General features: G+C 42.6%; 1 protein-coding gene across 1 annotated transcript in view; it reads left to right on the top strand.

Annotated features, from left to right (window-relative positions):
• LOC121280034 (cyclic nucleotide-gated cation channel beta-1-like) overlaps nt 1-12,154 on the top strand; it is an 83,042-nt gene that overhangs the window by 23,473 nt on the left and 47,415 nt on the right. The window contains exons 8-9 of the mRNA XM_041191664.1: nt 7,103-7,260; nt 8,077-8,241. Coding sequence (XP_041047598.1) covers nt 7,103-7,260; nt 8,077-8,241 — 323 coding nt within the window. The remainder of the gene's footprint in view (nt 1-7,102; nt 7,261-8,076; nt 8,242-12,154) is intronic.

Raw genomic sequence — 12,154 nt, 5'->3', positions numbered from 1 at the left:
TTCAGCTGCCAAGGCCTAAGATCTGGAATTCCCTCCCTAAATCTCTCTGCCTCTCTTTCCTACTTTAAGGTGATCCTTAAAACCTACCTCTTTTGGTCATCTGCCCTAATATCTCCTTATATGACTCCATAGCAAAGTTGTTTAAAGTTGTGAAATACCTTGGAACATTTTACTATGATAAAAACACTATATAAATGTAAGTTATTATTGTTCTTGTTTGACCAAGCTTCCAATGACCATGGAGAACATGATCATTCCTGCTTTCTCAGCAGCAATGGAAGCCTCCCAACTTCCCAACCAAGGTTCCAAACTCAGGCCTCATTTTCATCACAAATAATTTTACTGAGACTCAAGGCCTTGGGCTCCAAAGTACAGTTGTCTGGATTCACCATGTTTGAGGAGTGTATAATGCAGGGCTTCAGTAATCTCATGTCTGCTCGCATGCCTTTCTCTTGTCATGCTGAGGATGTGGTAGGGGAATGGCAGGAGTTGGCGTGACTGAGAGTGCTATCTCTTGGATCAATACCACTTCTATCCTAGATAATTGCCAGGCTCACTTGGCTCAGCAGGTGCTGGATCACCTATTGGCCCATGCAGTTACTGCAACAAAATCCATGGCACCTGCCATTTCAATTGCACAAGGAAATGGAGTACCTGGAGGTACTGCAGTTATCCATCTTATTTTCTGCTCTAAATTGAGAGCTATTAATAAAAGCACAGCATGAACTTTCAAAGTGGTAAATTGTACAAGGCCTGAAATTTCACAAATCTATCATGGTTCTCTAGACATAATTTTAGGGGTAGGAATCCATGAAAAACATTATAAACAGCTAAGAGACATTGATCCCTGAGAGGTTTGAAGCTGTGTTCAATTTTCCTGCCTGAATTGTAGCCACCCAGAGGCTGGGCCTCCACTTAGAGGTAAAACATGTGGAGTTGTCTTTCAGGAATAGATGAAAATCTACCCTCGTTTGACCTTTGAGGTTCATCCAATTCACCAATGCAATTATAAGAAGTTGTGGAGTAAAGATGTTAATTTGCCATTCAGATCTCATTGCTGTCCTAACCCTTAGGCCTCAAATTGGACAGAAAGTTGTGAAATTACACAGCAGGCTAATCAGCAACTTAAAAAGAAAGGATAGGTTGAAATGTAAGGTGTAAGACTTATTGAAACATTTAGGTGTTGTGTTTTCAGCATTTTTAAGTGTTTGTACCTTTTATTTAGAACCATAGGAAAGTTACAGCACAGAATAAGGCCATTCGGCCCATCATGTCTGCACCAGCCAAAATCGAGAAAAAAAGAAACTAGCTGCTCATTTAAATCTCATTTTCCAGCACCAGGCCTATAGCCTTGCAGGTTAGAATCTGCACTTCAGGTGTAGATCCAGATACTTCTAAATGAGTTGAGTGTTTCAGCCTCAACCACCAATTTAGGTAGTGAATTATGGATGCCCACTACCCTCTGGGTGAAAAGGTTTTTCGTCATGTCCCCTCTAATCCTTCTACCAATCACCTTCAAACTATGCACCCTGGTAATTGACCCCTCAGCTAGGGGAAATGGGTTTTTCCCATCAACCTTATCTAGGCCCCTCATAATTTTGTACACATCAATTAGGTCACAGCTCAGCCTCCTCTGTTCTAAGGAAATCAACCCTAGCCTATCCAATCTTTCTTCAGAGCTGCAGTTTTTAAGCCCTTGTAACATTCTTGTAAATCTCCTCTGTACACTTTCCAGAGCAATTATGTCCTTCCTGTAATGTGGCACTCAGAACTGTACATAAATTTCCAGTTGTGGCCTAACTAACATTTTATATAGTTCCATTATTATATCGCTGCTTTTGTATTCAATACCTCAGCCAATAAAGGAAAATATTCCATATGCTTTCTTTCCCACCTTATCCACCTGTCCGGCCACATTCAGGGACCTGTGGACATACACTCCAAGGTCTCTCACTTCCTCAAACCCTCTCAATATCCTCTTGTTTATTGAGTATTCCCTTGCTTTGTCTGCCCTCCCCAAATGCATTACCTCACACTTTTCCAGATCAAATTCCATTTGCCACTTCACCACCCACTCAACCAAGCCATTGATATAATTCTGGAGACAACAGCTATCCCTTTTAACTATCAACCACATGGCCATTTTTCGTGTCATCTGCAAATTTCCAAATCGTTCCTCCCACATTTAAGTCCAAATCATTGATATATACAACAAACAGCAAGGGCTCCAACACTGAGCCCTGTGGCTTCCATTCGCAAAAACATCCATTCACCATTACACTTTGCTCCCTGTTGCTGAGCCAATTTTGGATTCAACTTGCCACCTTCCCCTGTATTCCATGGGATCTCACTTTTCTGACCAATCTGCCATGTGGGACCTTGTCAAATGCCTTACTAAAATCTATGGAGACAACATCCGCTGCACTACTCTCATCAATCCTCCTAGTTACTTCCTCAAAAATTTATATTAATTTAGTAAAACACGATTTTCCCCTAACAAAACCACGCTGACTATCCCTGACCAATCTGTCCTTTCTAAGGGACAGTTTATCCTGTATGCCCATCCTGCCTATTTGAATACGTATCTCATACTGGTCAATATGAAGATAGTTACCAGGAAGATACTTAAGCTGAACAGTCAGCTGCTGCGAACAAACCAGTAACTTGGTCAAATCTGATTTCCAGTATGAGGTACAGAAACGCTCACTGATTGTCAATCTCTTCCACATCCCTGGCATGAAATGCAATAACTTAACTCAATATCATAGTTTTTGTGCATATCTACATATTCTTTTCTCCCTTGCAAAATGGTGGAATATTGGGAGGCTTTGACAGGCTGATTAACAACCTGTTTTGAGCTACTTGAACATTCCTTCCTTAGCCAACAAATCCTGGGGTGGGACTTGAGCAAGGGCCTTCTGGCTCAGAAGCAGAAGCACTACCAACTGAATTATAAAGTCATACAGACTCAAGATGTTAACTCTGTTTCTCTCTCCTCAGATGCCGCCAGACCTGCTGAGTTTTTCCAGCATTTTCTGTTTTGTTTCAGATTTCCAGCATCCGCAGTATTTTGCTTTTAACCAACTGAATCACTCAGACTCCTGGGCCAGAGGTTTACTCTTGTCAGGCAGGTGTGCACCCGACCTGAACGAGAGTAAAGTAGTGCACGATGACATTGGGCTAGTGTCCCGACGTCATCGTGCACTCACACGATATTTCACTTGGCGGGTGCACACAAGAGTTGGTAGTGCGCCCACCGACAATTAAGAGGCCTATTAAGGCCCTTAAATCAATTCATTAAATCTGATTTTTGCTGCCCGCCCAGATGTTCAGTTGGCAGGTGGGCGAAAAGGCCAAGCAGCCTTTGGATTTTTCATGAAACTTCATCCACAGGCAGGATGAGGTTTCCAACAGGAGTTAAAAACAAAATTAAAATGTTGAAATCTCATTTATAACATGTCCCTGCTCATGTGAAAGAGTCACATGAGGGGAAATGTCTTTAACATTTTTAAAGCCTTTATTTATGTTTTTTAAAAATCTTCAGCTCCCTGAGACAACTCTGTGTCTTCAGGGAGCTTTCAGTGCGCACAACCTCACGCATGTACAAATGTCCACGCTCGCCCTCTTCCCACCCCCACCCCAGCAGCGCTCAGCGTTGCAGCACACAATTCACACTGGTTGGCCATTAATTGGCCAGCCAGTGTGAAATCACAGTCGGAGCCCGATCACAGGAAGTGGTCTGTTTCGCGACCACTTCTGGGCCCCCCGCCGCACTCACCCAACGAGGTTAAAAATCTTGTCCCTGATATCATGGTGATATAAAGGATGTCAACTTTGGTCCTTGCCATGACTTATCCTGCTGGCTACTGGCAGAGTCAAAAGTCCCTCTGTGATAGCTTTTAATTGACTTTGAACAATGACCTGCGATTTCATTTTCTTTACTGACAGAGATAAGTCCTCCCATGAAGAAAGTGTAGATGACCCATCCCAGGAGTTACCTGTACAAGCTTGGCATAGTCAGACCTGCCTTCAGGTTGATGAAAGGTCAGTAAGACAAGATATAACAAAAACAAAAATACCTGGAAAAATAGAAATGAGGTGGAATATAAGCTGGTTGAAGGTGGGGTAGGACAGTTTCGAGCTGGGTAGAGGGTCTGACAGCATCTGTGGAGAGGAATACAGTTAACGTTTCTAGTCCGAATGACTCTTCATCAGAACTAAGAAATATAGAAATGAGGTAGAATATAAGCTGGTTGAAGGGGGGTGGGACAGGTAGAGCTGGGTAGAGGGCAAGTGATAGGTGGAGATTGCCAAAAGATGTCATAGACAAAAGGACAAAGGGGTATTGATGGTGGTGATATTAGCTGAGGAATATGCTATCACCACTGTCAATACCCCTTTGTCCTTTTGTCTATGACATCTTTGCCAATCTCTTCTTTGCCTCCACCTATCACTAGCCCTCGACCCAGCTCTATCTGTCCCACCCCCCTTCAACCAGCTTATAATCCACCTCATTTCTATACTTCTTAGTTCTGATGAAGAGTCATTTGGACTCGAAATGTTAACTGTATTCCTCTCTGCAGATGCTGTCAGATCTGCTGAGTTTTTCCAGGTATTTTTGTTTTTGTTTCAGATTTCCAGCATCTGCAGTATTTTGCTTTTATCTTAGTGTTTAATTGACTGCCACTTTTCTTCAAGGGATGCCTACCTTGAAGAAGTATTGCTCTTCCCTCTGACAGGATTTTCACCTGTCTCTTTTGCCCTGTTCACCTTCATTGCTTTCCATTTCTCTCCTGGTGTTTGACAAGGTGTTTACTAAAACTTGCTTTCACAGCCATTTTTTCTTCCTCAGTGACATTAGCACATTCCTCAACTAATATCACTACCATCAACACCCCTTTGTCCTTTTGTCTATGACATCTTTGGCAATCTCTTCTTTGCCTCCACCTATCACTGGCCTTCTACTTAGATCTATCTGTCCCACCCACCACCCCACCCCCCCCCTTCAACCAGCTTATATTCCACCTCATTTCTATATTTCTTAGTTCTGATGAAGAGTCATTCGAACTCAAAATGTTAACTGTATTCCTCTCCGCAGATGCTGTCAGACCTGCTGAGCTTTTCCAGATATTTTTGTTTTTGTTTCGGATTTCCAGCAACCGCTGTATTTTGCTTTTATCTTAAGACAAGATATACATTGGTTCTTGGCTGGGAGATGAATATGGTAGTTTAGATTGTTAATTTTTATTAAGTTAATCCCGCTGCTGCAGGTGCTACTTATTTTTGATACAGTACCTTCCCTTCATTGTTTCAGAAAAATGTCAAATGTTGCTGACTGCAAACAACATCAAAAGGGCAAGTTTAGTATTACAGGTGGGCGGAATGGTGAGACACGTACACTCAACTGCTTATGGATGGTTGTTCCCATCTGAGCATCTGGGCTTGGCCCTTGATGTGAGGATTGCAGTTTATAATAAACATAAAGTGGGAGGTGTTGGAGGGAGGAATGGATATGGAGAAGAAGGAAGTGAAAGAGAGAGAGGGGGCAGTGACAGAAATTTAAGTGCCACAGAAGAGCAGGAAGAGCATGAGCCTCAGGCGAATATCCTGATTTAATTTATTTTATTTACTTAATTAATTTGGTGATGCTGTACCTCTGCCCAATTGCATTTATTCAGGGTGTATGTATTTATTATTATTATATCAATTCTCAGTTGGAACTCGACCCAAGAAACTAGATCTACCACGAAAGCAGAATTCCAGGCTGCATATATTTATTTACTTCCTTAATGCCCAGCTGTCCTATTGCTCAATTATATGAATAGAAGCTGTAAAGGAGCAGAAGCAAAGGCTGGAAGCAGCAGTGGAAGAACTAGGGGCATTAGGTGTCATCAGGCTGAGTGGGGTTGGGGTGGCCCAGGTCAGACAGCTGCAAATGTTCCCTAGAGCAGAGTCCAAATGTAAAGCAGCAGGGTAGTGAGCAGAATATGCCAGCAGGGTTTGGTAGTGAGCAGAATGTGCCAGCAGGGTTGAGTGGTGAGCAGGATGTGCCAGCAGGGATGAGTGGTGAATAGCATGTGCCAGCAGGGTTGAGCGGTGAACAGCATGTGCCAGCAGGGTTGAGTGGTGAACAGAATGTGCCAGCGGGGTTGGGCGGTGAACAGGATGTGCCAGCAGGGTTGAGTGGCGAACAGAATGTGCCAGCAGGGTTTGGTAGTGAGTTGAATGTGCCAGCAGGGTTGAGTGGTGAGCAGGATGTGCCAGCAGGGTTGAGTGGTGAACAGCATGTGCCAGCAGGGTTGAGCGGTGAACAGCATGTGCCAGCAGGGTTGAGCGGTGAACAGCATGTGCCAGCAGGGTTGAGCAGTGAACAGCATGTGCCAGCAGGGTTGAGCGGTGAACAGCATGTGCCAGCAGGGTTGAGCGGTGAACAGCATGTGCCAGCAGGGTTGAGCGGTGAACAGCATGTGCCAGCAGGGTTGAGTGGTGAACAGCATGTGCCAGCAGGGTTGGGTGGTGAGCAGGATGTGCCAACAGGGTTGAGTGGTAAGCAGCATGTGCCAGCAGGGTTGGGTGGTGAACAGCATGTGCCAGCAGGGTTGGGTGGTGAACAGGATGTGCCAGCAGGGTTGGGTGGCGAACAGCATGTGCCAGCACGTTTGGGTGGCGAACAGCATGTGCCAGCAGGGTTGGTTATTGAGCAGGATGTGCCAGCAGGGTTGGGTGGTGAACAGCATGTGCCAGCAGGGTAGGCTGGTGAGCTGGATGTGACAGCAAGGCCAGGTAGTGAGGGCATACCACCAGGGATTGGGTAGTGGTTGAACCAGGAGAGCTGCGTAATGAGCGGGGTATGCCTGTGTTTACAAAGGTGTATATATATATAGGTATTAGTGATGGACAAGATGCACAAGGATGCTAGAATTGCAATAATATTATTCTGAAATAGTTGGATTTAGTACGGCGTGCACAACAGTATGGCCCTTCGGCTAAATTTTAACATTGATGTTTTCGACATTAGTGTCATCAGGCTACATTTTTAACATTGGCATCCAATACACCTTGTATTAAAACTCGAAGTGCCTGAATTCAGATTTGTGTTCAGTTCCAGAGATAAACAGGGTTCAACAACAAGTATTACCAGTGCTATCATTAATGAACGTCTCCAAGAGCTGGTGAGAAGCTTTAAGGCACGAACAGAACTGGTGAAGGAAAAGCTCATTGACCCTGATGCATCTGAAGATGAAGAAAGTCCATCTGCATGTAAGTAAAGGGAATAGAGAATTGGGGTCAAGACATGGTGATTGGAAAGAGGCTGGTAGACAGTATATGCATTGGACAACAATGTGAAATCATAGAGATAAAAACAAAAAAACTGCAGATGCTGGAAATCCAAAACAAAGACAGAATTACCTGGAAAAACTCAGCAGGTCTGGCAGCATCTCTGCCGATGCTGCCAGACCTGCTGAGTTTTTCCAGGTAATTCTGTTTTTGTAATGTGAAATCATAGACTGGTGTAACTGGATGGTTTGTTTGAACTACTGACCAAGTTTCAGGGAAGATTTCACAAGACATCATACAGTGGCACTAGGTTGCATTGAATGTAGAGGAACTCCGGAAAATACAAACAGAATGGGGGTAGGGCAGGTGTGGAGATTAGATGGCTCAAAATGTACTCACCTCTCAGTTCTGTGACTCAGATTCTGAGCCTAACCAGACATGTAGAATGAAAGTCTCCTTTCTGTTGCCTACTGGTAGCCTAGATACTTCTGAGATGTCCTGTTAGGGAGTGAATCTAAACTGAGACTGAAGTTCAGTCTTCCCTGTCGATATGTCTTTGAATCAATATTAAATCTGGGGGTTAGGGACACTGCCCACAGTGGCAGTAGAGGATATTATTATGATTCTTTACTGTCATATTTCCTACATTGCAATGGGGACTACATTTTAAAAGTTTTTAAGTTGGTGGTAAGGCATCCTGGGACTTCCTGAGGTCACCATTTAACTTGCTCCATTAAGTGGCTAATTAATTTTTACTTTCTCAAACAAATCTGACTATTGATTTACTTTATACCACAGCACCAGTCAAGAAGGCCCCAGAAGCTCCTCCCCCACCCCCACAGGAGGAAAAAGAGGAGGAAGAAGATCACTACTGTGAAATGATGTGCTGCCGGTTTAAAACTAAACCTTGGATCAAGCGGATTAAATCAGTTGGGCTTCCATCAAGCGTTGATCCCTTCAGCAGTATGTTTAATTGGAATTGTCTTTGAAACAGTGCTAGTCTGAATTGTAACTAATCTGGTCACCAACTGATTAATAATCTGTTCATTAATGTCAATAGGATTGAAACCAAGCAGGACCTAGTTAAGCAGTACCTAGTTAAGCAGTAACTGGTCTCTGGGCTCTTATTGAAGCAGGAGGTACAAATGTGAACAGTGACTGATCATCAAGATCTTTGTTCAGTGGGAACTGATCTGAATAGCAAACAGTCAACAAAGACTGTTTGATCAAAATTAGCCTAGTCAGCAGGATCTTGTCTCAGCAAGAACTGTTCAACAGGAACCAGTCGACAAGTAATTGTGAGAGCTAACTAGTCATAGGAAACAACCTGAGCAGCAACAGCCAAGTTTTTTTTAATTTGTTCATGGGATATGAACAACACTAGCTAAGTCAGCATTTATTGCCCAACCCCAATTGCCCTTGGGAAATTGTGATGAACCACCTTCTTGAACTACTACAGTCCATGTGCTGTAGGTACACCTACAGTCCTGTTTGGGAGGAAGTTCCAGAATTTTGACCCAGCAACAGTCAAAGAATGGCAATGTATTTCCCAGTCAGGATGCTGTGTGGCTTGAAGAGGAACTTGCAGGTGGTGGTGTTCCCATTTATCTGCTGCCCTTGTTCTTTTAGTTGGTAGAGTCACGGGTTTGGAAGGTGTTGTCGGAGGAGCCTTGGTGAGTTCCTGCAGTGCGTCTTGTAGATGGTACACACTGCTGCCACTGTGCTGTGTTGAAGGGAATGAATATTTAAGGTGGTTTTTGGAGTGCTGAACAAGTGGTCTACTTTGTGCTGGATTATGTCAAGTTTTTTGAGTGTTGTTGGAGCTACATTCATCCAGGCAAGTGGAAAGTATTCCATCACACTCCTGACTTATGCCTTGTAGCTTTGGGGAGTCTAGAGGTGAGTTACTCACTACAGAATTCCCAGCATCTTGGCCTGCTCTTGAAATCACAATATTTGATATGGATGTTGATGGTGGGGGACTCAGCCAAGATAATGTCAATGAATGGCAAGGGGAGATGGTTATATTTTCACTAGTTGGAGATGGTTATTTCCTGGCATTTGTGTTGTGTAGATATTACTTGTCACTTATCAGCCCAAACCAGGACTAGCAGCCCTTGCTGCATGTGGGCAAGTTGTAAATGGAACTGAGCACTGCAAAATCATCAGAGAACATGCCCACTTCTGACCTTATGTTGGAGGGAAGATCTTTGATGAAGCAGCTGACGATCTTTGGGCCTAGGGCACTACCTTGAGGAACTGCTGCAGCGATGTCCTGTGGCTGAGATAATTGACCCCGAACAATTACAACCATTTTTTTCTACTAGGTATAACTTAAACCAATGGAGTGTTTCCGCCTGATTTCCATTGACTTTGATTTTACCAAGCATCTTTGATACCATCCTCGATCAAATGCTGGCTTGATGTCAAGGGCAGACACTCTCATCTCATCTTTAAAATTTGTTTTTTTCAAAGATGTTTGGACCAAAGTGAACCCCATAGAGACTGATAACTTTTAAAAAGATATTTTAATTTCCAATAACTGGCTGGAAGATTCACAAGACAAGATTTCAAGTTTTAAGACTTTAAATATAACAATAAGTTCAAAACAACATTGACTAAACATTATTTTTAGTAGGCAACTCCAGGCTACAGAAAAAGTGAACCCCATTTACTTTTAAAACAACTAAAAATCCTAACTGCTGTTTTACTTTATCCTGTCCCTTAAGTGGATAATTCATTCTAAGGGAACTGGTTCAAAGCTATTCTCAGCTTCCAATGGTTTGCTTGCATTTTTTCCTTTTCCAACCAGATAACTTCTTACCCCCAAACTGACTTTCATGGTAAGGATTACCCTGGAGATCCCTCCCTCTAGCAACAGCTAAGTGAATCTTCTAGTGTCATTTAAATCCTCACAAACTTTGTCTCTTCAACTTGATTGCAAGCTCCCACCCACTTTCTGCATGGTGAACTATAGAGATTAGCTACCTGTATCTCTCTGCTCTCTCTCTCAGGTTCTTGCAGACTGACCTGCCTGTGAGGTTCAGGGATATCTTAAGAAAAACCCTGAAATCCTCTACTACAAATGGTTTGTGATGGACTGTTTCCCTCTCAAGTCCCATCTACATGGCAATGTGAATCACATGGGCCATGTATTCAAGTAGAAATGTTAATTAGCTATTGTTTAAACCCCTGACTGCATTCTACCTTGAAATTAAATAGGCAGTTTAAAGTATAACTGTTTACAAAACCTGACATTACTAACACCCCTCTGTGAGACTTGGAGACTAACAGTTTATTGACTGACAGCATAGCTGTCCTGGTCGTTGTTTACAAGTGTGAATATCTCACACCCTCTTCCTAGTAAGACAATCTGGACCCCCCCCCCCACCTTTAACAATCAAGCCACCCAAGCTTGTTGTCAGGCAGAATTCAGAACAAGTCACATGACCCCCTTCATTTTGCCTTAAGTTAAGGATTCAGTTCCCAAACATAACAATTTTACACACTTCATATTTGTAACGAGGTCTGGAGTCAAGTGGCCCTAGTGGAACCCAAACTGAACATTCATCAGAAGGTTATTGTTGAGTTAGTGCTGTTTGCTACCATTATCTACAACACCTTCCATCACTTTCCTGATGATTGGGAGTAGACTGATGGGGCAATAGTTAGCTGGATTGGCTTTGTCCTGCTTTTGTGGAAAGACATATCTGGGCAATTTTCCACATTGCTGTGTAGCTGCTAGTGTTGTAGCTGCACTGGGACTGCTTGGCTAGGGGCAAAGTTAGTTATATAATGTAAGTCTTCAGTGCTAAAGCTGGGACACTGTCAGAGACCATAACTTTCAGTGTGTCCAGTGTGTTCACCCATTTCTTGATATCACATGGAATGAAGCGAATTGGCTGAAGACTGGCATCTGTGATGCTGGGGACTTCAAGAGGAGACTGAGATAGATCATCCACTTGCAATTTCTGGCTGAAGATGGTTGCAAAAGCTTCAGTTTTGTCTTTTGCTTGAAAACAGCATTTAATCAAAACAATGTCCAGATGAACAGGAACTAGCCTGATAAATAGTCAAAGTTTAGTGCCATAGCAGGAGGTAATCTGAGCAGGAACTAATCCACAGGGTTTTACCTGAGCAGGAGCCAATCAAAAATTTATACTCCATGTAATATTGGTTGCAACTAATTCATTGTATTGATCAGAGGAGAAACTAGTCAACAATAACAAATTTAGTCAATAATCAGAGCAATAACTAATTTCATCATATCTGTGTTAACAGGCGATAAAAGAACAATCTTTATTACAACAATCAGTTTTTGGATATATTAGCTGTGACTTCCATTCATATATATTTCATATTAGACCATAGTCTCATTTATATAATTGTATTAAATGTGATCCTGCAGTATGTTGAGGCAAAAAAATGACATTGTCTTTTCTGTAACTTCAGTAAAACTCCAATATTACTAGCATCAAGCAGGTTATTGTGTAGTGCAGAGGATGGATACAATGTACTTTGTTTCCTTGGCTTGCATTTAAAACTAGCCAGATTAATAGGACGAAAGTCTTTAACTTTGCAGGCTGTATGGGCCATAAGGGAACAAAATTTAATCCAGTTATGTGCAAGCACAAATGCATGACACAAAACTCCCCACAAATACACAGTAAACTATCACCTGCAAATAGACAAGGATGTAGAGATACAAATAGCACATTGGTGCGAGGAGATGCTCTTCTAAAATTGGGATTAAGGCATATTGATGAGGCAGTTAAAAGAAAGTTTTATTCTTCACCTAATCTTTGCTCCATCCATATGAAAGTGTAGAGGGAACTTAACATTGTACTTAACCTGTGCTATACTGAACTGGGGATGT

Source organism: Carcharodon carcharias, chromosome 7 (genome assembly GCF_017639515.1).
Source record: "Carcharodon carcharias isolate sCarCar2 chromosome 7, sCarCar2.pri, whole genome shotgun sequence".
Lineage (NCBI taxonomy): Eukaryota > Metazoa > Chordata > Chondrichthyes > Lamniformes > Lamnidae > Carcharodon > Carcharodon carcharias.
This window is presented reverse-complemented; position numbering and strand designations above follow the sequence as displayed.